The 27569-nt window shown below is 39.5% G+C and overlaps 1 protein-coding gene across 1 annotated transcript in view; it reads right to left on the reverse strand.

Annotated features, from left to right (window-relative positions):
- Positions 1–27569, reverse strand: part of LOC124798902 (spatacsin) — a 369496-nt gene that overhangs the window by 8715 nt on the left and 333212 nt on the right. The window contains exons 32-34 of the mRNA XM_047262433.1: positions 26161–26421; positions 2600–2757; positions 2344–2505 (exon numbers count right to left, since the gene is read on the reverse strand). Coding sequence (XP_047118389.1) covers positions 2344–2505; positions 2600–2757; positions 26161–26421 — 581 coding nt within the window. The remainder of the gene's footprint in view (positions 1–2343; positions 2506–2599; positions 2758–26160; positions 26422–27569) is intronic.

A 27569-nucleotide genomic window follows, 5' to 3' on the forward strand; every position in this document is an offset into this window, starting at 1 on the left:
GTTTTACCAGTCTTCCCAGCCTACATCATCTGCATCTGAAATGAGGAGTGATCACCCACCCCACGACATCTGGACATGGTTTGATATTGGTTTCACCACATTTTGAAGAAACTACAGCACTCCTCAACCAACTGAAAAGTCATGCAGTTTCAGAAATGCTCATGTCAAGCCTCCAGGCCATCAAAATTTGCCCTCAGTCAAACTCAGGTGGATCGCGCGCCTTCCTCATTCTACACATTGACAGCATGCTCACTGGTACTACGTGCACCGTGCATGTGTTTGACTAGCAGTCATTCCTCACCAGGTGATACTGCTATTGCCTAGACAGTTTTATATTGATAGTCGGTCGGTGGTCATAAAGTTCTGTCTGATCAGTGTATATCTTTCTGGTACAACTTGTTTCTGGTCAAATACACCAGTCTCTATAAATGACTCTCAAGAGCATATTGATGCATATGCTCCAAGTATTCATTTTTAAAAACAAATCAGTAAAACTCAATTTAATTTCATTAGAACTATTCACAAAATATGAAAACAGCTAGTAGGTAAAGCATATGATGGATGAAATAGTCCTGTCACTGGAATGCAGCTCAGGAGTTGTAACTTTTTACGATCCCCACCCACTCCCCAGAAACAATATTAACTTCATGCTTGTTTTCAGTAAAGCTGCTTCACATATGTATAATATATCATTTCAATCTGGTGAAGACAGTGATGCATTATATGCAGACAGTATATTGTGGCAGTCGGCTGCCGCTGTCAAGAAACGGGAACTGAGACTGCCTGAGGGAAGAGGAGCAGTGCAGGGGAATAAGTCCAAGCTCCCTCTGGAAAGACTGCCATCCTATGTCTGCGTTCTGTGCTTCCACGAAAGCAAAACCGACATAACAGTCATCAGGATCGCTGATTCCTGTTGATGTGGTGAGAGTTGCATTCAATGCGCCAGGATTAACCTCATCACAATAAGAAAAAAAAAAAAAAAAAAATTTCACAACACAAAGCAAATTGGAGTACACAAAGCATTTGATAGTGTACTGTGCAATTGTCTGCTATGGTTGGCCTGACCTCTACCGCTATTCGGGTGCTAAAGACTACACTGTTGAGCGCCCATAACACCATATCCATCCATCCATCTACCAGTATCTTACACAAAACCTAGTTAAAAACACTCCCCACTTAAAACTGCCGTGCTATAGTGTAGCATAATACCTGTTTTTGTTTATCTACCAAGTCCCATAACAGTTTTCAAATAATATCGTTGTGATAAACGAGAAGCACCAGTTTGCTTTTGCTCTACAATATTGTAGAACAATAGCAAACTAGTGCTTTACATTTATTATAATGTTGTTCTACCAAGAACCGACAGAAGATTCTGTTAACATAATATTGTTGTGATACAGCGGAAGCAGCATCAGTTGCAGAAGTTGACATCTTGGCAGAATCTGTATTTGTACGACTATATGGAAGCTATTACTGTGATTTTAGAAACATCACGTAACATGGTATGCTACTGAGTTCTCTTTCAATGTCATTATATTAAACAATAATGCTCGCTGTTAACACAAGCTGCAAGTATTGCTTGTATTTTTGCTACAATTTTGAAACATAGCATCCTTTTACACCTGCAGTCTCTGTATTCATGATGTTTCTACTAGAAAATTCTGCTAGGAAATGGACTCTCAGTGAAACTGGTCCCTTGTTAAAGAATACTTTTAGCACCAACATACACAGTTATGTGAAGTCATTTCTCAACATTGTGGAGGACAACAAACAGAAAATATATTCATGATTTAAATTATGAAAACTGTACCATTTACTTATTTTTTTATGCTTAGCACAATGTGTTTCAAGAATTTATTCTCGTTTTCAATTGCTTTTGTGTATTTGTTTACATGGATATGTTTGATGATATCTGCACTGTGATTTTCTGCCTTCCTTGCATCTTTTTGAAGTTAGACTGCAATCAGAAAATCAGACAAAATGAATCTTTGAGAGCTTTCAAATGTCAATGATGTTAGAAATTCATGTAAACAAGTGCACAAATGCACTAGGAAATTAGCATAAACTCTGGAAAAGCATTGTGCTAAGCATCAAAAAAATAAGTAGCTCTTGCAGTTTTCATTATTTAAATCATGAATGACACAGTTAAAAGCTTTCCTGAAAATTCAAATATGATGAACGAAATTAAGAAAATATATTACTCTGATGTTTCTTAAACTAGCACACACAACACAGTTACCTAAGTTGTCTTGATAACATTTAAAGCAACACATGACTAGTGGAACATAAAGCAACCATACACTCTTACTGAAAAAGTTCCGAGAAAATTATTTTGTTTCTCACCTTCTAGCTATATCCTCTACATGAGCAGTTGTGAGTGTCATGCTGTGGGTAAATTCTGAGAAATATGTTGCCTCTCTGTTGACAATGCAATGCTGGTACAGCACTGCTCCCCAGTCAGTTGGATGGTTGTAAGCCCGGGCTAAAATGCAAGCTTGTGGGAAGCTGTAATACAGAATGACGAGTTTATCTATATCACTATTAGAGTTATCATAGTATGGTGAAACAATCAGAAGATAGCCAACAACGAAAATATTACCTCAATTTGTTAACTATCACATCAGAAACTTCCATTGCAGTCAAGTTAATCAATAAATTCACCAACTGGCCTGCAGGCACAGAATTCAGTAAAGATATTTGGAGAGCAACTAGCTCTGCTTTATGAGCTATTGCCATAGCTTTTATGAGTTTGTTAGCCTGTCATATAAAGAATAAATCAAAATTACATTCTGATTAAACAGATATCTTTGACTATATAGACATCATTGCTAAATATAATCAATGTAACTTTTTTACAAATGGCAACAGTAGTGGAATAAAATGAGACTACTTCCATCAAACAATATTATTCACTGAGACACATCTGGAAAAAGTAATCAATTAAGCCCAAATTTAGTCTGTCACTGCAAATTAATTAGTGTCATAGAAGTAAATTCCTGGTAAAAAATACAGTTTAAAGGAATGATTCATATCTGACTGACATCCCTCTCAAAATGATGCCTCTGTTGAGCAATTGATAAGCTAGCAAAATGAGGCAGAACTTCTGTTTTCACAGAATTCTAAGTGAAAATATATAACAAAACATATGAAAATTGTTGCTAATCTAGTACAGAATTTTAGTTTTTAGTTTATCATTGTTCAAATTTTTCTGTGTGTCATGTTCACAATCAAACAACAGAATGTCTTGCATCAGCAGTCCTGTTGGCAACATGCTGTCCATTTTTGTCTCAGCGTGCCCTATGAAATGTGGTTTCTGTCACATTATGAAGGCCCAGGCAACAGCAGACAGCATGTCACATAATGCTACTGATGTAAACTGCTATGCAATCCAATTATTAACATTTCAATAAGAGAACAATTGACCCCACAATGACAACCAGGAGATTTTTCACTGCCAAGAACCTTTGCTTCATTCTCTTTCCAAACAGAGTCTGAGTGACTCTTATGGAGGAAAATGTGCTTAGGGTCACTCTCTCAATCCAGAATGAAACTTTCACAATGTACCCTCAACTGTAGAAAGAAGGTTTCAGTTTGGAAACAGATTGTGGGGTGTGGCTACACTTTTCTCTATTCTCTACCATACTCTCTCTCTCTCTCTCTCTCTCTCTCTCTCTCTCCCCCCCCCCTCCCCTGCCCCCCAGATGCTGGCTGACTAAGATGTGAATGGGAGTCTGCTGAGTTAGGACATTCTCTCTCTCTCTCTCTCTCTCTCTCTCTCTCTCTCTCTCTCTCTCTCTCTCTCTCTCTCTCTCTTCTCTCTCTCTTCCAGATGCTGGCTGACTAAAATGTGAATGGGAGTCTGCTGAGTTAGGAAAGTAGGTTCAAATGGCTCTGAGCACTATGGAACTTAACATCTATGGTCATCAGTCCCCTAGAACTTAGAATTACTTAAACCTAACTAACCTAAGGACAATACACAACACCCAGTCATCACGAGGCAGAGAAAATCCCTGACCCCACTGGGAATCGAACCCGGGAACGGGAAGCGAGAACGCTACCGCACTACCACGAGCTGCGGACTAGGTAAGTGGGATAAAGGTACTGGTAGGTTGAACCTCTAGGACAAACCATGAGATTTGTTTTGCCTGAGTAGGTCAGCCAGCAAGAGCACAATGACAAAAGGCAGGGGTCTAGCCTTCTAGCACTGAGTCATTGTCAATTAAGTCGTTTGGCAGGAGCTTGCATTTCAAATAAACTCCACTTCTCATTTTAAGGTTTATTCTGGAAACCAAACCTAACCTGTGTAGCCTGTCTAAATCAGTTTCTGTCTTCCAGATGGCTAAATACAGAGGAGTGTCTCTGGGAGTAACTGGACAGTAGGAGAGAGGTGTTACTTTGATGTAACCAGACTAGCACTGAGTCAACATACAGTATTTAATAGGTACCCAAATTTACAGTACCCAACTTTATATACAACACTTTTTGGTAGAGTGAAAGGACGTCTCCGTGTAAACTGCTCATGACCTGCCACTGAGATGATAAATCTGATGAAACTTGTCATATCATACAGACAAGGTTAAAGATTCAAGAATAATCAAGCACCAATATGCCAAGATAATATGTAATGTGTTTCCCTTGGTCTATTGTACAGTTCCTGCATTATTTCGATGCCCTTATTAGGTATATACTAGGCTGTTTCAGCTCATATGCCCTCCCAGGAGCAGCTGGATGGGCACAGGCACAGGTGGGCAGGGGTGGACAAACACGTGATGCGCAGGCAGTCTTGCAGTTGGGACACAGTGTACATGATCGTATTCCACCGAATGAATGCCGGGAGTCAAGGGTGGCCAAGCAGGTTATGCATAAGCGAGACACCATCTGATGGGTAGCCTACACCACCTGCCCCTGCCCACGAGCATGTTTAGTGCGGGCACAGATGCCCTAGCTACATAAGGCAGCATTGGAACAAACTAAGGCAGTGGTCATCAAACATTTTTGCTGCCGAGACAATACTGACATTATGGGGTGGCACCATGGGCCATATGTGTATTAGTCTTATAATTAATTGATCTACAGGGTGTTACAAAAAGGTACGGCCAAACTTTCAGGAAACATTCCTCACACACAAATAAAGAAAAGATGTTATGTGGACATGTGTCCGGAAACGCTTAATTTCCATGTTAGAGCTCATTTTAGTTTCGTCTGTATGTACTGTACTTCCTCGATTCACCACCAGTTGGCCCAATTGAATGAAGGTAATGTTGACTTCGATGCTTGTGTTGACATGCGACTCATTGCTCTACAGTACTAGCATCAAGCACATCAGTACGTAGCATCAACAGGTTAGTGTTCATCACGAACGTGGTTTTGCAGTCAGTGCAATGTTTACAAATGCAGAGTTGGCAGATGCCCATTTGATGTATGGATTAGCACGGGGCAATAGCCGTGGTGCGGTACATTTGAATTGAGACAGATTTCCAGAACGAAGGTGCCCCGACAGGAAGACGTTCGAAGCAATTGATCGGCGTCTTAGGGAGTGCGGAACAATTCCGGCCTATGGCTCGCGACTGGGGAAGGCATAGAACGACGGGACACCTGCAGTGGATGAGGCAATTCTTGGTGCAGTTGACGATAACCCTAATGTCAGCGTCAGAGAAGTTGCTGCTGTACAAGGTAACGCTGACAAGATCACTGTATGGAGAGTGCTACGGGAGAACCAGTTGTTTCCGTACCATGTACAGCGTGTGCAGGCACTATCAGCAGCTGATTGGCCTCCACGGGTACACTCCTGCGAATGGTTAATCCAACAATGTGTTAATCCTCATTTCAGTGCAAATGTTCTCTTTACGGATGAGGCTTCATTCCAACGTGATAAAATTGTAAATTTTCACAATCAACATGTGTGGGCTGACGAGAATCCGCACGCAATTGTGCAATCACATCATCAACACAGATTTTCTGTGAACGTTTGGGCAGGCATTATTGGTGATGTCTTGATTGGGCCCCATGCTCTTCCACCTACGCTCAATGGAGCACGTTATCATGATATCATATGAGATACTCTACCTGTGCTGCTAGAACATGTGCCTTTACGAGTATGACACAACATGTGGTTCATGCACGATGGAGCTCCTGCACATTTCAGTCGAAGTGTTCGTACACTTCTCAACAACAGATTTGGTGACCCATGGATTGGTAGAGGGGGACCAATTCCATGGCCTCCACGCTCTCCTGACCTCAACCCTCTTCACTTTCATTTATGGGGGCATTTGAAAGCTCTTGTCTACGCAACCTGCTCATATTGTTGACGGCTGTGATACAATACACCATTCTCCAGGGCTGCATCAGCGCATCAGGGATTCCATGCAACGGAGGGTGGATGCATGTATCCTCGCTAATGGAGGACATTTTGAACATTTCCTGTAACAAAGTGTTTGAAGTCACGCTGGTACATTCTGTTGCTGTGTGTTTCCATTCCATGATTAATGTGATTTGAAGAGAAGTAATAAAATGAGCTCTAACATGGAAAGTAAGCGTTTCCGGACACATATCCACATAACATATTTTCTTTCTTTGTGGGTGAGGAATGTTTCCAGAAAGTTTGGCCGTACCTTTTTGTAACACCCTGTATATCTGAATCTCGCTCCAGCTACTGCTGGTTCTGGGTGCTGATGAGTCCTCTCCATTTGGCTTGGTCCTCCCACCACTTTTCTTCCTCCACTTGCTACCAGGTCACAACCTCTCCTTTCTACAGATATTCCTACTTCCATTTTCCACCATGCTCTTGGGCGCCCTCTAGGTCTTTTCCCACCCATCGTAAGTTCTTCCATAATTTTGGGGAGTCTCTGCCCATGCATCCTCTTAAAATGCCCATACCATCTTAATCTCTTTCTTTCAATTTCTTCTCTCATACTTTCTTGTTTAAGGTCCTTTCTAATCTCTACATTCCTTACTCTGTCCACTCTTGTTTTTCCCTTAACTGCTCTGAGAAATTTTATTTCCCCTGCTTGCAGTCTGCTCCAGTCTCTTTCTGTCATTGTCCATGTTTCACCACCATAGGTGACAATAGGGATGTAATAATTCTTATACATAAGGAGTTTTGCTCTTTCTGAAACTTCATTATTCCAAATCAGGTGTTTTATTGTTAGGTAGAAATTGCCTCCCTTCTGTAACCTCCTATTAATTTCGTTAGTTATTCTTCCATCCCTAGATATTTCACTCTCTAAATAAGTGAAACTTTCTACCACTTTGAGGGGTTCTCTATTCAAGGTAATATTTCCGTTGATCCTTTCCCTCTTCCAAATACCATTACTTCACTCGTATCTTTATTTATTTTTTATCCATACTTTTTCATTATTTCCTTCCACACATCAAGCTGTAACTGTACATCTACCTCTTTATCACCGCATATTACCATATCATCTGCAAAAATCATCTTTTTGTCTTTTTCTTTTACTATTCTTTAACTGCCCTATTCATTCCCTCCATCACAACATTAAAAAGTGCAGGAGATAGAATACTTCCTTGCTTAAGTCCTCGTTTTATTTCAAAGTATTCAGAGTTCCCCAATGGTGTTCTAATTCTACAATTGTGTCCTCTGTACATTGTCTTTATAACATTAATGTATCCATCTTCAATATCTATCTTCTTCATTTCTTCCCAGAGTCTTTCCCTGTCAACTGAGTCATATGTCTTTCTGATGTCTATAAAAACCATTATCACCCTTTTGTTATACTCCCAACTTTTTTTCCATCAGTTGACGGATAGAAAATATCAGGTCGATCGTGCTTCTTCCTTTCCTAAACCAATGCTGTCCTTCACTCAGCTCCTTTTCTATCTTTTCACTTATTCGATTTAGTAAAATTAATTATAATTAATTGATAAACTACTAAATTAATAAGTTAAGAGTGCCTAATAGACTAGCGCATAGTACTGCTGCAATAAGTTGGCTGCCAGCCACCAAGTACTGATTGTTAAAAGTAAGCACCATTTGGAACACTTCATGACAGTTGTTCACTGTTTCATATTGCTGCCAAGCTCATTGACCCTAAAGTTGTGACACTGTAATCGCCTGACGAAGTATGTTGGTTTGTCTATGTGAGCAATCTAAAGCCATTATGCAGTATGAGAGACAGTCACAGATGTTTACTAAATGTATTGAACATCACTTTTCTTCTGGTCACTGCATTGTACTACAACAGCCTTAATTTAACTTCATATTCTTTCCTACAAACATGTACCTTATTTTAAGATGACCATCTCCACAGTGCACATTCATGAATATATGTTACCTCCAGGCGTCAAAATTTATACCACAGAAGTTAGTCAGCACAAGTCACCTGTGAGTTGCCAGTACTGAACAACAAACAATAAAACATTCCCCCTCTCACATCCTCTAACTCTGCAATGGCCGTACTACTTACTCCTCTGCCCTGAGGTAAACAACCTACTTTACTTAACTCAGGCTCGAATTCACCAATCTCAGTTAAAATTAAGTACATCTAAAATATATTACTATATCTGTGTGTGTTTTTGTTTGTTTTAAAGCAGGAAAATTACACTCTTAAGAAGTTCTTAGTGTTAGTTCAAGGTCTGTTGACTGCAGTCTGATGAACACTGGTTTATGGTGCACCATAATTTGACATGATTTTCCACACACTTCTTCTTGACACTAAGTCAAATGTCTTTTCAAAGTCTATGAACGCTACATATACAGGGTGTTTCACAGTTCATGTTACACACTTCTAGAGATTGTAGAGTGCACTTAGTAGATCAAGTGTTACATAGGAACTTACATCCAGAAACATCATCCAATGATGCTACAGAACTATTGCCTATAAACGCATGTATACTCATAGTGATTCCGTGATGATGTTACAAACTTTATAGGATGATGGAGAAAGATAAATGTCTCAATTTGAGGTAAGGGTCCCTGTATTGAAGGTGAACGAGTTGAAAGTTATAAGCAAAAATTGTTCTAATACCCTTACCAGTGGAATATATGCTTTGGTACTGTTGTTCTTATGCTAAGATTGTAGGCTAGACAACTTTCAGTGGTGGTAGTATATACCAAAACAATGTAGAAATGTCCACTAAACATGGACTCTAAAATGCATACCTTCAAAGCTATGAGCATTTGTTCAATAGAGGAGGTGTGTTTCACAGCAGCTAAGATGAACAAGTACTCACAGTTTCTCAGGAATGCATTTTAGAGCCCGTATTTATTGGACATGTTTTCCTTGCTTTGGTCCATACTACCACTTCTGAAAGTTGTTTACCCTGCAATCTTAGCAACAGCACCAGTACATGTATTCCACTGTTAGAAGTATCAGAATGCTTTTTGCTTATAAATTTCAACTCGTTCATTTCCAGTACAGGACTCTTACCTCAAATTGATACATTTACCCTGTATATACGAGGGCTATTCAGAAAGTAGGGAACATTTTGGCATTAAAAAAAAAATAAAAACTAAGTACAAGAAATAAATTTTATTATATACTTCTGAAAGAGTGACTGGCATACTACTTTTCCACATAGTCACCAAACACAATCAGGCACTTATCATAGTGGTGGACAAGCTTTGAAGGACCTTCACCATAAAATTCTGCTGCCTGAGACTTCAGCCAGTGAGTTAAGCCTGCCTGGAGTTCCGTGTTGTCATCAAAGTGCTGTGTTGCAAGCCAGTTCTTCATCTTGGGAAACAAGTGGAAGTCGCTTGGTGCAAGATCAGGGCCATAGGGCAAATGAAAGAAAATTTCCCATATGAATTAATTAAGGAGTTCTTTAGTGCAGTTGGCCATGTGAGGTCAAGCATTGTCGAGCAAAAGCAAAATTTTGGATGTCAGTTTTCCTTGACGTTTATTTTGAACTGCTCTTCTAAGGCTGTGCAAAGTTTGACAATACCAGGCAGAATTTATGGTTGCCCCATGTTTTAGAAAATCAATAAGAAGCACACCTTGCCTATTCCAAAACACTGTCGCCATCAACTTCCTTGCTGACAAGGTTTGCAAACATTTTCTTGATTTTTGGGGGGACCTTGTGTGCCCCCACTCCATGGACTGTAATTTTGCCTCGCAATTGACGTGTTTCACCCAAGTCTCATCACTGGTTACGATCAGATCCAGTAATAAATCACCATGTTTGTGGTAGGCCTCCAGAAATGTCAACATTGCCCCCATTCGCTGTTCTTTATGGTGCTCTGTAAGGATTTTGGGCACCCATCGTACACAAAATTTGTGGTAGCCTAGCTTTTGAGTGACATTTTCAAACGACAAAGTCCGTGAAACTTGTGGAAAAGAAAGAAAAAGCTCCATTATTGGAAAGCGATGGTTTTCACAAATCGTTTCATCAACGTTAGCAACAAGATGCTCGGGTGTCGACTCTTCTCTTCATTATGAACATTGGTTCGGCCATTTTTAAACCAAATGCACCATTTCCAGACGGAACTTTCACTCACTACATTGTTTCCGTGTACTTCACACAGATCACAATAAATTTCTATAGGTTTTAGGTTTTTTGCCAACAGATACCATATCACAGAATGCACCTCACAACTGACGGGATTTTCAATCGCAGCGCACATTTCAAATTTGAATATTGAAAAAAATTAGACGTACAGAGACATTCCCACTGTCACAAATGGATGTCGACTGAGCTGCCGAGCATGCACCTACCAAAATAAATGCGATTGTCATGTGCCTAGCAGTGTCAGACGGAAACGTTCCTTACTTTCTGAATAGACCTCGTACGTACACTTACAAATGCCGGTGCCTATAACTTTGATGCTTTGTAGTGTCACTGGATGACATTTCTGGAAATGGGTTCCTATGAAAAACTTGAGCTACTAGGTACCCTCTACAACCTCTAGAAGTGTGTAACATGGATTGTGAAACGCCCTGTAGACTAGCCATATATTCCATACACTGTCCTGTTTAGGGTGATTCATAACAGTACTTTACTAGGAAAGGATGACAACATGATCTCTCTCCACTTATTGCAATTTGTGATGTCTCTCTTTTTTTAGAAGTTTTATTAATGTCTGTCTTCCATTTTTCTTCCATTTCATCTCTATTCCAGATCTCCTCAAACACAGGGCATAATAAATCTAATGTTGTCTTTCTTCTTTCAGTGGTTCTAGTGAAATATTGTTGCACCCAGGGGCATGACAACATTCTGTTTGCTTTAGAGCAACTTTTATCTGCTCTCTGCAAGGCACCACCCTGTTGATTCTTGCAGTTATCATCACCTTTTCAAAATTTTCATGCCGTCTTTCCCATTGTGCAGTTTCCTAACTTGCTTTTCACTGTGCAATTTATTGGTCCCTTCTACCTCCCTAGTATTCTTGTGGTCTGGTAAAGCTCCTTCATGTCTCCTTTGCTTGAAGCTCTCTCAGTTCATGTTGCAAGATCATTTTACCATTTCCTTCAGTCTAATCTTGCACTCATTTTCATCTCTTGATCTACTCTAGTATACTCTACATGGAGCTCAGTTTTTCCCTCCTTGCCTTCATTATTTTCATTTATACTTTGAATTTTTTTCTTTCACCAACTTTCTCCCACATGTCCTTGCTCATTTAGTCTTTTCTTTTACTGTCTCTGAACACCTTCTGCCCTTTTAGCAGTGGCATTGTTTTTCTAATCCATCCCCCATCATATTGAGTACTTTATATCTATTTTGCAGTTCTAGTCTAAATTTCTGTTTGATCTTTTAGGTACCTTTACTTGTGAGGTATTGAATGGCTTCTTATAGACATCAGATTTATTTTTTGTAGCTGTTAATTTCAAGTACACTTTAGGTAGCATCAAAAGGTGGTCACTGCTCCCCTTTTATCCCTAACCTCTAACAACAATCTTTTACATTGCCCACTTGCAGAACTGAATCAATTGATTCTGCACCCTGTGATTGGTTGACACCCACAAGTTTTTATGGAAATTTTTGTGTGGAAACACGTATTCCTCCTATGGCTACCTTGCTGTTCCCACATACCTCCATAAAAAATTCACCATTTGTATTTGCCTCTTCAACTCCACATCTTCCCATTGCAAGTCCCATCCCAAGATTTTCTGTGCCCACTTTTGTGTTTATGTCCCTCACAACAATGACAATATCTCATTTTGTGCCTTTCAGTGCTGCTTGTAGTTCATCAGAAACATGGGTTTTGACATTCATCTCTGCTTGTTCACTTGGAACATAGCACTGAATAATAGTTACGTGGACAGTAATGTGAACACTGAATTATCTGCTACATAACTGATTTGCAGAGTGTAAACTTTTTGGTCTTCCATGCTAAAAATAAAGTAGTGACTATATGTTCTTAGCAGTCTTATGATTATGACTACTTATTGTAATTAACTACTATTTTGTGTATATAAAAAATGTATTTTCAAAATCATATAGTGACTCTGAGTTTCTGAATCATGCCACTGGAATGATTGCATCATATGCCAAATGATAAAACACATCATATGTACGTTTTTGCATCATGCACAAATTCTCCCATGAACAACTGCATCATGTAATCAATGTTTCTCATAAGTATTCAATGTTTCCCATAACAAGTACTCAAATTACCGGCAACAAACTTGATCCTTTGTATGACTGTGGTGAAACCCCCACCCTTCCAGTCAGCTAATCCAGTACTGTGGTTCATCCAACTTGAGAGCCAATTTGTCTTGCCCTACATCATCTCTGACTAAAGTAAATACAGTTATGTGGCTGCACTTAACAAGCAAATGGCTATGGAAATACGAGACATTTAAGCTTCACCACTAATGACTGAAAACTATGCCTCTATCAAGCATGCATCTGTCACAGTCAGAAGCTAAATGACTCGAAAAACTGCTCCGAACTGGAGAACTTGGTGACTGCACACCATCTCAACTACTTCATCAGGTTCACACATTGGCAGGCAATGCAGTTATCGATATTTTGTGGAATATTTGGCTGCCATGCCTACCTGTGGGCACACAGAAAATACTCACTGTCTGCACTGGTAACCTCAACACCCCAGTTCAGACAGCTGACACAATAGTTGTGATGTATCCTTTGATGGGCGTCACAACCCTCTCTGCCAAACAGAGATTTCTCTGGAAGCACTGCAAATACAAGTAACTGAACTTTCTAAGCAACTTGTGGCCCTACAATTAAGGTGCTTCACACAAGCATTGCAACAGCAATGCTCTTTCAGCAGAAACAAGTGTTGGCCCTCCATGGAGAATATCAACTGGTATCAAATTTGGAGCTGAAGCTCGGCAGTGTCAACCACCCTGCGACAAGGGAAACACTGGCAGAAACCAGCAGTGATGGCGATCAATTGCGAACTGCACAGCCCCATCAATTGTTTATAACACAACACTCTATTAAGCTGCAGTTTCTCATTGACACAGGAGCTGATCTCTCAGTGCTGATCTCTCAGTTTACCCTCCTTGTCATCTGCCATGGCAGAATATCAATGGCAATTGCCCTTATACTGTGAATGGACCTTCCATTAAGACTTACGGTTACATCAACTTACATCTAAACTTCAGTCTTGAATTAGAATGAAGATTATTATTGCCAATGTACTGTACCCCAATGTTGGTGTGGACTTCTTATCTTTTTTACAGTCTCCTGCCAGGTCTTTCAATCAATGCTTCCTTGGTTCTAAAACACAGATGTCTAGTCATGGGCACCAACACCTTGACAAACACATTGATGATGATGATGTTTGGTTTGTGGGGCACTTGTGAGGTAAAGGATGAGTTGCGGCACCCTGGAAATATACCAAGTTCAGAGTTGGTGGCCACCGCAAGGACTGCGCGGCACGGCCAAGCTCGTTAGCATCCGCGTGGTGATTCACAGCGGCCGGAGCACGTCGTCCATCGAGCACGTGGCTGGGAATTCCTTGGTGACGCTATGTGCTGGGAGGGCAACGGTGGCGGACTTTGTGAAACCTTAATGGCAGACATTTCACAGTTCGTATAGAAATTAATAGCAGCCAGATGAATCATGATACCTCAAAAAGAAACATGTACATTACTATTATTTGCACGACGATTCTGATGGTGTAATCAGATTTTCAATATCTTTATTAGTTTAAAGTTTAGTATCTGATGGTAAATTATACAAGTAACACCCAGCAATGAATTTCCAAAATCTAAATGTTTCATCCGATTTCATCAATAGACATGTCTTTAGAAAGATACTAGTGTAAACCTAAATTGGTATAAATTACAGGCATGTAACTTGAATAGTACATGAGTTATTGGAGGTAAAAGTGGCTGATTACTATCAATCGTGTCAGGCCATAAGTACTCCACAGTTACATGAAAAAACAGTAGCAGCATGTTTATAAACATATTTATTCATCTATGTCTTTGTTTATATCTGATATATACTGTTGTTGTTGCTGTGGTCTTCAGTCCAGAGACTGGTTGGATGCAGCTCTCCATGCTAGTCTATCCTGTGGAAGCTTCTTCATTTCCCACTACCTACGGCAACCTACATCCTTCTGAACCTGCTTAGAGTATTCATCTATTGGTCTCCCTTTATGATTTTTACCCTCCACAGTGTCCTCCAACACTAAATTGGTGATCCCTTGATACCTCAGAACATGTCCTACCAACCGATCCCTTCTTCTGGTCAAGGTGTGCCACAAATTTCTTTTGTCCCTAATTCTATTCAATACCTCCTCATTAGTTATGTGATCTACCCACCTAATCTTCAGCATTCTTCTGTAGCACCACATTTCGAAAGCTTCTATTCTCTTCTTATCCAAATTATTTATCGTCCACATTTCACTTTCATACATGGCCATACTCCATACAAGTACTTTCAGAAATGACTTCCTGACACTTAAATCTATACTCAATGTTAACAAATTTCTCTTCTTCAGAAACATTTTCCTTGCCATTGCCAGTCTACATTTTATATACTCTCCACTTTGACCATCATCAGTTATTTTGCTCCCCAAATAGCAAAACTCCTTTACTACTTTAAGTGTCTCATTTCCTGATCTAATTCCCTCAGCATCATCAAACTTAATTCAACTACATTCCATTATCCTCGTTTTGCTTTTGTTGATGTTCATCTTATATCCTCCTTTCAAGACACTGTCTATTCCGTTCAACTGCTCTTCCAAGTCCTTTGCTGTCTCTGACAGAATTACAATGTCATCGGCAAACCTCAACGTTTTTATTTCTTCTCCATGGATTTTAATACCCACTCCAAATTTTTCTTTTGTTTCCTTTACTGCTTGCTCAATATACAGATTGAATAACATCGGGGAGAGGCTACAACCCTGTCTCAGTCCCTTCCCAACCACTGCTTCCCTTTCATGCCCCTCGACTCTTGTAACTGCCATCTGGTTTCTGTACAAATTGTAAATAGCCTTTCGCTCCCTGTATTTTACCCCTGCCACCTTTAGAATTTGAAAGAGAGTATTCCAGTCAACATTGTCAAAAGCTTTCTCTAAGTCTACAAATGCTAGAAATGCAGGTTTGTCTTTCCTTAATCTATTTTCTAAGATAAGTCATAGGGTCAGTATAGCCTCAGGTGTTCCAACATTTCTGCGGAATCCAAACTGATCTTCGCCGAGGTCGGCTTCTACCAGGTTTTCCATTCGTCTATAAAGAATTCGCATTAGTATTTTGCAGCTGTGACTTATTAAACTGATAGTTCGGTAATTTTCACATCTGCCAATGCCTGCTTTCTTTGGGATTGGAATTATTATATTCTTCTTGAAGTCTGAGGGTATTTCACCTGTCTCAAACATCTTGCTCACCAGATGGTAGAGTTTTGTCAAGACTGGCTCTCCCAAGGCCGTCAGTATTGCCAATGGAATGTTGTCTACTCCCGGGGCCTTGTTTCGACTCAGGTCTTTCAGTGCTTTGTCAAACTCTTCATGCAGTATCGTATCTCCCATTTCATCTTCATCTACATCCTCTTCCATTTCCATAATACTGTCCTCAAGTACATCGCCCTTGTATAGATCCTCTATATACTCCTTCCACCTTTCTGCTTTCCCTTCTTTGCTTCGAACTGGATTTTCTTCTGAGCTCTTGATATTCATACAAGTGGATCTCATTTCTCCAAAGGTCTCTTTAATTTTCCTGTAGGCAGTATCTATCTCACCCCTAGTGAGATAAGCCTCTACATCCTTACATTTGTCCTCTAGCCATCCCTGCTTAGCCATTTTGCATTTCCTGTCAATTCATTTTTGAGACGTTTGTATTCCTTTCTGCCTGCTTCATTTACTGCATTTTTATATTTTCTCCTTTCATCAATTAAATTCAATATTTCTTCTGTTACCCAAGGATTTCTACTAGCCCCCGTCTTTTTGCCTATTTGATCCTCTGCTGCCTTCACTACTTCACCCCTCAGAGCTACCCATTCTTCTTCTACTGTATTTCTTTCGCCCATTCCTGTCAATTGTTTCCTTATGCTCTCCCTGAAACTCTGTACAATCTCTGGTTCTTTCAGTTTATCCAGGTCCCATCTCCTTAAATTCCCACCTTTTTGCAGTTTCTTCAGTTTTAATCTACAGTTCATAACCAATAGATTGTGGTCAGAGTCCACAACTTCCCCTGGAAATGTCTTACAACTTAAAACCTGGTTCCTAAATCTCTGTCTTACCATTATATAATCTATCTGATACCTTCTAGTATGTCCAGGATTCTTCCATGTATACAACCTTCTTTTATGATTCTTGAACCATGTGTTAGCTATGATTAAGTTATGCTCTGTGCAAAATTCTACCAGGCGGCTTCCTCTTTCATTTCTCTCCCCCAATCCATATTCACCCACTATGTTTCCTTCTCTCCCTTTTCCTACTCTAGAATTCCAGTCACCCATGACTATTAAATTTTCGTCTCCCTTCACTACCTGAATAATTTCTTTTATCTCATCATACATTTCATCAATTTCTTCATCATCTGCAGAGCTAGTTGGCATATAAACTCGTACTACTGTAGTAGGCATGGGCTTCATTTCTTTCTTGGCCACAATAATGCGTTCACTATGCTGTTGGTAGTAGCTTACCCGCACTCCTATTTTTTTATTCATTATTAAACCTACTCCTGCATTACCACTATTTGATTTTGTATTTATACCCTGTATTCACCTGACCAAAAGTCTTGTTCCTCCTGCCACCGAACTTCACTAATTCCCACACCAACTTCAACCTATCCATTTCCCTTTTTAAATTTTCTAACCTACCTGCCCGATTACGGGATCTGACATTCCATGCTCCGATCCGTAGAACGCCAGTTTTCTTTCTCCTGATAACGACGTCCTCCTGAGTAGTCCCCGCCCGGAGATCCGAATGGGGGACTATTTTACCTCCAGAATATTTTACCCAAGAGGACGCCATCATCATTTAACCATACAGTAAATATATATTACATATTATTCATAAGAAATTGGTTAAACATTTACTGTGTGTTAGAAAGCACAGTGACATTACTACCTTTTTTTCTATTCCTCTTCTATATGTTTATTTAATTTGTTTATGTATCTAATAATGTGAGTTAGAGTGTGTTTATGGTCCAGCTGTAGGAATATTTATATAATTTCAAGTTATTTAAATGTAAATCCACTACTTAGAATGTGTTTCATTATGTTTGTGTGGGTGCGTTGGCATGAAGACATGGCGTGAGTGCTCTAGCCAATCACAGCGCTCGTGAATGGGGAGTCTGGATGGAAGCGAGTTTGGGTGAAAAGTGCTGGAGAATATGACACCGGACACGGAAGTGCTGGACGCGACGGTGCGATGGACGCACAGTTGGGGAAAGGACTTGGAGAGTGGACTGCTTTGGGCATGGTTGCGGCAGATAGAAATACTTCGGAGTGTCGACTTGTGCACTTGGGAGATTTCCGTGGCTTCTACAGTGAAGATGTAGAGTGCACTTAGAAGTGAATATTTCATGAGCTATGTTGTTGTTCATAGTTAATTATGTGCAGTAGGAATCTATTGTTTCCCTGTTATTCAACTTATATTTTATTTAATTGCTGGACCCTCAACACCAATAAGTGTTTTGCAGAAATATACCACATTCTCAAAAGTACTTCTACTATCACACTCATCATTTAAAGTCATTAAAATAGTACCTGCAGATTTTATTTAATTACAATCTTTCATTCATAAATTTATGTGTTACATTCATAATTCAAAACTGCCGAGTGATAGAAACCTTCGACCATTCGATTTGCGTGTGTATTCTTATTGTATACTGTAGACTCAGCAGTATTTGGCCTGAAATGTGGCAACTACATATCCCAACCCCTAAACAACAAAACTGGTCAAAACTTTTAATATTGCAACATTGAATCGGACGGTACATAGTTGAAGGCCACTCATTTCATGCATTTTTTTGTTTGGAGTCCTGCAATTGGCGTCTCATCTGGGATTTGGGTCCTGCAAAGTGGTAATTCCTCTCTGTTATTCAGCATACTAAGCAAAGTGTAAAAACCTTTGCAAAACCATTTTTTTCCACAAGTAGGTTTCTGGAAATAGCGAAATTACGCAGTAATTTTCACAATTAACACATGCTATCAATAGATGTCCTAATCTATCATGTTAAAGGCAATTTGTGTGGGGGCTCCGAGTCTAAATAAGTTGCGTGCAGGGAACAGTAGCGGTTAGAACATTTAACGGACAGTAGTACCAGAGACGGTTGTAACACACGATAATCGGCGGCAGCTACAATTACTTCAGGCAATTTCAGTGGCAGATGCAGATCAACAACGGTACGACAGCAGCTTCTCTGAGTACTCCAGGGCAGTCTTCAATGTCGACTTCCACTACAACCGACGGCATCACCATAGCAGAGGGAACCATCTTAAATCAGATAAGTGCCTGCGCAAATACTGAAACAGTGTTTAACTCTGAAATTCAAGCTCCACTTATAGGTCTCACGAATATAAAACAGTCTCCTGAAAACGGAAGTGAGCCGATTAGTCCGAAATCAAAGCGCGAAAGTGTAACTAGTAGGAAGACAATCAAGGGGAATGAATGTGGGGGAGATATGATGTCTCAGTTAATGCAAATGATCCAGGGAATGGCAAATAATATCAGAAGAATTCGAACAGATATGGATGCAATGCGAACTGAAATAGGTTCCACTGTGAAAGAGGAAGTTGAAAAAATTATGGGTAACCTTGAAAAAGTAATTGATGACAAATTAAAATGTGTCCAAGTGGATATGTGGAAAATTACAGATGAAGTTGTAATAGTAAAATCTAAAATCGAATCAGCAGAAATAGACCTTGGAGAAAAAATGGATAAGATACAGACGGAACTTGGGGGCAAGGTAGGCGACCGTATAAAAGTGCAAGATTCTCATAAAAGCGATATATAGAGTCCAGTGTTACTAGTGAAAATGAATTTAAAAAACAATTGCAGCAGATATAAAGTGATTTAAATTCCTTAGCCTCCCAACAGACCACGGCGGTTGTAAATATCCCTTGAGGAAATACCGCATCTGTGACCTGTAACACAGATGACAGGAGATATCACCTAGTAAATTTCTTGGCTGCTCGTAGGGATGGTTTTGTTCATGACATGTCGGACAAAGCAAAAATAAAATACATTAAATGGCATTTGAGGGAAGACCCTCAGTCTTGGGCAAATGTTAAACGTAGTTCGTGCGAATTGTACGAAGAGTTCTAAAAGTGTTTTTTTAATAAAATTTGGAGCAAGACAAAACAGACACAGATCCAAAATGAATTTTTAAACGAACTGAGTTACAAGTATGGTAATGGGATGATAAGTGATTTTTGCAAGTGCGAACTTGGCAAGCTTATGCATGTGAAACATCCCTTGGGGGTTTTAACAGAAATCGCCATGTTAAAAAGGCGATTACGGCAGTGGGATCTTGTCCATAGTCCATGTGATTCCATGGACGAATTTCTAGAATTTGTGGAAAAATTAGAGAGGGCTTTGAAGTTCAAACCTCAGAGCAAACCGAGTGGTAGTTATCAAAACGGGATTTCAAATAATCACCACCAAAATAATAGTTATGAGAGAAATCAAAGAAATTCTCAGAGAGATAGTAGCTGGAATGAGCAGAATGGTTTAAGAATGAACAGGAGTGATAGCTTCTGTGAACGGGATCCGAGTAAAAAACGCAGATTTGACGGGGGAAATTCACACGAAGTGCAATCGCGTAACAACCGGTTGGGAAACTGATGTTCGCCACATCTCAGGTCTGGGGATGGCAATCTAAACAAGTGATGAATAGGACTGGAGATAATGGTAATGGTAGAAATGTTGATAGGTTTGGAGAAAGGCAACAAATATGTAATATGGAATATGTTACAGAGGAAAGCTACTTCAATAAAAGCAGGCGCGAACAGCGGAAGTATAGATTTTGAGAGATTTAAGTAAAAGTAATGGGAATAAATTTGCGGGGAATGATGTAAGTTATGAATGTGTAATGAATGAGTGTGTGAATGGTGACAAATTAAAAGATTCAATGGTTCAAAAAGAAGTTAAAGAGGAGATGAATTTTGTGAAAGCAAATTGTGTGGAGAGTTCTGAAGAGGCAAACAGTAGCAATTGCAGTAAGGAAGGGGTTGTAGTAGCAAGCATTTGTGAGTCAGTGAAAAGTGTTGATGTTAGTGAAGGCGGAGTAGCTTTGGTCTCACCAGCTGCAAGTGTGGTGTAACAGACGACAAGTGGTCTGTTGCATGCGCCATCTATCTCCCCTGGCATAGCACAAATTCTAATTAAATGACAAAATTGAGTTGCGGGCTAGGATTTGTTAGTTACGTGCATAAATACTGCGGAAGTATTTGGTTTTTACATGTGCAGATCATTCAAACACCGAGCCAGCAACCTGCGTGGACTTTCGTTGACATGGCAAGTAGCGGGCTGCCGTGGAGCAAACACAGTGAGGCTGATGACGTCACTCCATGGAGGTCCAGAGTCACGGCGGCCTCCAAGGCAGTTGTTGGACTTCGGAGAAAAAAAAAACAAAGAATGTATAATGAGGAATTTGTGTATAACAGCGAAAGTAGGAAGAAGCAATTTAACGGCTAGTAATGCAGTAGGCGGTACCTCAAGAGCCGACTGCACATAGGTACCAGAAATAAATCGCTGTAACTATTGTAAAAAAGGAGTTCTGAATAGAAGTTATTACGAGAAGCAGTCAGACAGTGTCAGTTGCTGGTGAATGATCACCATAGGCGACATTTTCTTCATAAGCTGCGCCGTCCCCTCTTTCACTCGATGAATGTAGTCAACATTAAGACAGAGCCGAACTACGTAAATAATAAAACTCATCAGTGGGGCGGGGACAGCGCACAAGTGAGGGTGACTGTGTTTTGGTGGAAAGCGTCAATGTTACTAAGGGAGGCTTCGCATAGGTCACCAGCAGTTGAAGTTAAAAATGTATCGGCGGAGGTAGATGATTTCTGTTCAAAAGAACAGAGCAATGGTAATTTATGTAATGATGTAAAAGCTACTGCTATTGATACTTCGGAGGAAGGAATTTACGTGTTTCTAGTCACAAATGAAGGCAAAATGAAACTTCTTGATGAATGTGTGGATTTAAAACGTTTGTCAGAGTGTGAATGTGAGAATGTATGTAAATTAGGATCGGAGGATAATCTGGATGAAAAGTGTGTAGAAGTGGCAGTGTGTGCTGATTTTTGTCCGATCACAGTGGAATGTAGCAACTCTGGAAGTCCAAAAATTGTACGACAAGGTAGCAGTAATTTGTGTAATGTAGCGGCGGAGGATTAAGTTGTGTACGATTCACGTAAAGTTAATTTGTCGATGGAGGAAAGTAAGATTTCTGAGGTGAATTAATGTAGTGAGTTAAATGGTGTATCAGCAGATAAGGTTGCTGAGATGAATATTTATGGTGATGATGGCTTAGGCATCAATGTATTATTTCAGGAAGATAAAGTGTTTAACAGTGAATTGATGTGTAATTTTGTTGAAGCTGCAAGTGTCGATATTTTGGAGGGGAAAAACAGTAAAGTTGTGCATGCTGTGGGTAGTGAATCGACGAAATGTGTGGAAGAAGTAACAGAAAATTTAGAGAGGGCTGAAGTAAATGGTATGGGTGGGGATAGTTTGTGTAATGATGTTCGTACAAATTGGTATACGAAGGAGGAGTGTGATTCTAGTGAGACTTATTGGTGTTGGTACGGTAGAATGTTACGGTCGTTGCTGCCGCATATGTGGAAATGAGAGAAGTTTAAAATTTCTAAGGGTATGTAGAGAAAGGGCAGAAGTGAAAAGCTGTTCTAATCTGTAATTAGTGGTAGTAAGTTTGGAGGGACAATTTATGTTTGCTTGGGAATTCATTAGTAATTTGTTGGTTTCTTGTGGCACTCTATGTGTGCAAAAGGGGGAATTTTAGGCACTGACGATGCGTGGAGGTCAGTGACCTTGTGGGTTTTTGTAAAATATATACTGATTTATGCTTTGTATAAGAGTGTGGCAAAGAATTTAGTGGTCAATTTGAAGAGTATTAAAATTGTAATTTTATGAGCACGCAATTTTGGTGCGTGGAGATGGGAAGGATGGATTTAAATCAATTAAATAGAACTTGTGGGAATTTGAGCTTACTGTGATTCAGTTGTTTGCCTTGTGACTTTGTTCCTAAAGTATCGTTTTCCGCTGGAGAGAATCTTTAGCGAGGATCCTGGTTGGTTTTGGGAAATGGTTTGTTGACAGGTTTCTACTTCTGGCTTTCATTGTAGACATATTTGTCACAATACACTGTGAGGTTTGGAATTCAGAGGCAGACACGATTTCTGTGAGGCACTTGGTCAAAAGACTGATGTCAGATGATCAATACTTCATGCTAAAATCCGTGTGAGCATGTGTAGTGCGACAGAAAAAATTAGTGCAAGAAGGAGCCTTAGTGCTGAATGAGTGGCACAAGAAGTGCTTACAAAACTGCACATAAGTGAAAGTGCATTTTAAAATTTTTATTTCTTGTCCAAAAAAAAAAAAAAAAATTGCATGCAGGCATTTATTTAATATGCTGTTTCATTCATAATTTGTGTTCTTTTAAGTTTATTTCAAAATTCATACTTGTTTACGCATAACTGAAATGCAGGCATTTAATTAATATGCTGTTCCATTTATAATTTGTGTTAGTTTAAGTTTATTTCGAAATTCATGCTGCTCACGGTGATAGACCATTTAACCTACTGGCCAGAAGCTGCACCGGCCAACAATATTTCAGTGGAAACTTTACCCACCGCTTTTGTATCATACTGAGCATTATGATTTGGCTTCCCCCTGCACAGCATGACAGACCATGGCGACAATTTCAGTGCCATCTATTCACCTAATTTGCTAAATTTTGTGGCACAATCCACCACAAAATGATGAGCTATGACCCAGCCACCATAAAGATAACTGAGACATAAAACCACTCACTTAAAGCAGCACTGATGAGCCATGACACTGAGTGGACTAAGGCCCTTACCATGGTGCTACTGGGCCTCAGGAACACTTATAAATTTAGATGCTTCATCGGTTGAGCTAGTGTACAGTGAGGCATTGTGTCTACCAGAAGAATTTGTGAACTCGAATACTCTGCCATCACCAGATCAAGATCAGCCTGATTTCATACATCAACTCAGAGACTGCATAATCCTGATCCACTCCAACCAGCCTTCCACATTGGGAACAGCCTCTACTTTTGTGTCTCAGGATCTCAATACCTGTTCCCATGTCACGCACAGAGGACATCAAACTATCTTTACAACCTCTATACACAGGCCCACGTTGCGTACTCACAAGGGGAGAAAAAGCACCTGACACTTTGATTAACAGGAAACAATCACGATTTACATTGTCAGGGTCAAGCCAGCATACATATTTCAGGAAGCACTCTCATCAGAATTTACAAGGCTCCAGCCTCATTTAACAGCTGCCTGGTCACCAACACCAATGCCACCAGTACTGCCTCCATCACCAGCGATTCCCACAGTGGCATGCACCATTTTCCAGCCTGCTTTTTGGATAAAGCTCCTCTTCCACTGAGGGGGCTGATTTAGCAATCATCTGCTATTATGTACTGTTATTTTGTATGCATCATGTGCATAGTTTAGTTTTTAGTTTTTACTGCATAGTTACAGGATAACTTGAATATACTGTTCCTGGTGAATTAACATTAAGTTGTGACATGAATTCTCACACGCTGTTACATTTCTTTGCTATTTCTTCTGTGACTGCATTCAAGAAAGTTTATCACTAATTGCAAGAAAGACTTTTCGTGTAGTCCAGTTCCACCATGTTGAGATATATGCATGATTAAATCATCGAACAACAGTCTACCTGGCTTGTACTGACATTAACCATCTACAACTAAAGAATTTTTGAAGGTGTTAAATACATCACATTCCCTTTTGATTTAAGTGTATTACATGTACAAATTACAACTGGAACTAAGAACATTATTACTGCTTTCATCTACCTTAAACCATCTTACCGTATGTAATATGACATAGTCTTTATAACTATTTAGAACTACCACTATTCTACAGCCCTTGTTGCAAATTCACTGGTTATTTAATAACTGTGGATTCCTGTTGAGTTTTCTCACACAAAGACTTTACTTAAATGTACAACCTTTGATCATCAATAGTCATAGTACATAAGAACTTTTCGGACTGTATTACAATTGCATGTTATTAGAAAAGAGAGGACATTTTTATGAAAGAGAGAGAGAGAGAGAGAGAGAGAGAGAGAGAGAGAGAGAGAGAGAGACCCCTCACTTCCTACTCAAACATTCAGTTGTTGAGTCATCCAATTCTGTTTTTCCAATCTATAGATAATTTATGAAACATATTAATATATACACCCTTGCTATATCTAACTTCCAAGCATAATGTATATTACATTCTTCCTTGTCTTTTGTTAATGTATACCTTGGCTCACTATACATCCTGGAAGGTTCTCCCTCTTGGTGGGAGATCTATAGCGAGTGATGTATGATGGATGGATGAATGAATGAATGAATGAATGAATTCTTCTCTCAATGATTGGTTGAATATCTTCAGATCTCATTGAGAAAATTAATACATATTAGACTGAATTTCTGGTCTGTTCTTATCTTCAGGAGGCAGAATGTTTAGTACCGTGCCAATAGACAGGTGTAACATACCACTAAAGTGAAGTGATATGTTGTACAATATTTATAGTACTCACAAATGAAGATCACCAAACATACAGCTAATTTTTATTTGTAAGTTTAGATATGCACATTGTGCACAGAATTTGTAGGGTTTGTGCACGTTATCAAGCAAGATGGTTGCAGCAAGAAGGAGTGGTACTGGCAGATTAAGGAAAGATTGGGATTAATGTCCCACTGACATGGAGGTCATTAGAGATGGAGCACAAGCTAAGATCATGTCAAGGATGTAGAGGGAAATCAGCTGTGCCATTTCAAAGGAACCATCATGACATTTGCCTACAGGGATTTAGGGAAATCATGGAAGAACTAAATCTAAATGGCAGGGGACCAGTTTGAACCATTGTCCTCCCGAATGCGAGTCCAGTGTGCTAACCGCTGTATCACCTCACTCAGTCTAGCAGTTTCGTCCCACTGTGCAACATCTGCTGGTTTAATGATTCATTACAGGTGTGGCCCTCTCATTCTGGGGTCTGAATGACCTGCCTTACCTTTCTAACTTTCTCCTCTCTATTCATCTCCTCCCCGAGGAAGGAATTAATAGTACAAAACCGAGGACAATGTCATCATCTTTACTTTTATGTGTGTCTATTGTCAGCACTGAACATTTTGCATCCTGGAGGTAAGCACAGGGCCAGCAATTCCTTATCATATTTATTAGGTTTCTCAATTGAATTTTCCTTTGATACTATTAACCAACTTCATATTTGATAGAACAACTTGATGTTTATAACTGAGAAACACAAACTCCAGTTGTTCTACACTATTCACTTCACTACTGTGAAGCATCCATGGTTTGTGTTTCTCATTTATGAATATATTGCATTAATCATATGGAAATGGTAAGTCTCTGTAGTATGTAAAGAATTTAGGAGTAACGCACACCTTTATGGTTAAATTGTGCCAACTGAATGCAATGGAGTAAATCAGTGAAACATTTTGAAAATTATTGATGCACATTTATTGTGCAGTTATTGTCAAATGTAAGGAAATGAATTTGTTTTCACAAGTCTGGTAACCTTACCTTCAAGTAATACCGTGCTGCATCACTATAATTAATTACAGCTTTCTGAAGCAACTGTTTAACATCACTTGTATTAGGTAATTGCCTGTTCTCGTCCACTGAGGTCAGCGCACTACTTATGGCTTCATCAGCATCAGCTTCCCACAAATTTGCAGCATCTCCAAACATACTAAAATGGAGAACAACCAGACGGAAGAGATCCTTATCTTGAGGACAGAACTGTCGCAAGAAATCTAGTAGGGCCACCTTTAAACCACGGACCTAAATAAAAGAAAGCTCAGTTGTGATATTCCATAGATTATTCACTGATTGACAATGATAACTACCTCAGTTATTTTGAGAGGATTTAATTAGAGCCAGTTGGGTACATAGACAAGATGCTCTGCATGTGCATGTGCGCACGCGCACATGTGTGTGTGTGTGTGTGTGTGTGTGTGTGTGTGTGTGTGTGTGTGAACTCTTAAGCAAGGGCACTGTCTGAAAGCATAGCTACAACTTAAATTTTGTTTAAGTGCCTATCTACTGCTCAATGACTCAACTCTCTACAGTGAGTGGTTACTTTTACTCTTTCCACTGATTATCAGTGTCTACATACAAACAGTGCATAAAAGGGATAAACTACTGTCTGTATTCTTTGAAGTGCACTCTAATTTCTCACTTCTCACTGTTAAAGTCCCTGCAAGAGGTACATGATAGATGCAGCAGAATCGTTGCTCAGTCTTCTTCACATACTGCTTTTCTAAATTTGCACAACTTGAATAATGTTACTTTCATTTCAGACATTATCCTACAAGTTCTCTGAGCATTCCCATTGTTTTCTCATAGGGGCAGGCTTTGCTGTGAATGGGTTCAAATTTGAGCCCAAGACTGACATAAAGTTTCAATGTCATGAATTTCCACACCAGCATGTATACTACACAATGAAAGTTTAATTCTGAAATGATACATCCTTATTATTGCAAAGGAATGCAAACCACTGAGAATAAATTAGGCATAAGGCCATGACAGAATTCCTGTTAGGTTCTAACAGAGTATGTAGCAAATTAGTCCCCTTCTTTGCTTACCTTTATCATTATCACATGGACAGGAAATAAAAAATAAATAAAATATTGGATAAATATAGGTAACACCAGTTAATAAAAAGACTAAAAGAACTCAGATGCAAAATTCACCCTCATGTCCACAAGCATCCCCTACTGGATGGGATATTTAGTGTGCTGTTCATGGTCGAAACTTGGACCTTGCATGCACAGTAGTTTTGTGGTATGAAGGCCAAACAAAATGTTTTAATCTTTAAATTTATGCTGTAAAAATTCACAAAATGTAACTCCACTACAAACCTGGTAGCATAACTGCACAGTCAATGAAGATCAAACAAAGCTATTTTCACAGTGGTAGCAGAAAGTGCC

This window comes from Schistocerca piceifrons, chromosome 5 (genome assembly GCF_021461385.2).
Source record: "Schistocerca piceifrons isolate TAMUIC-IGC-003096 chromosome 5, iqSchPice1.1, whole genome shotgun sequence".
Taxonomy (NCBI): Eukaryota; Metazoa; Arthropoda; class Insecta; order Orthoptera; family Acrididae; genus Schistocerca; species Schistocerca piceifrons.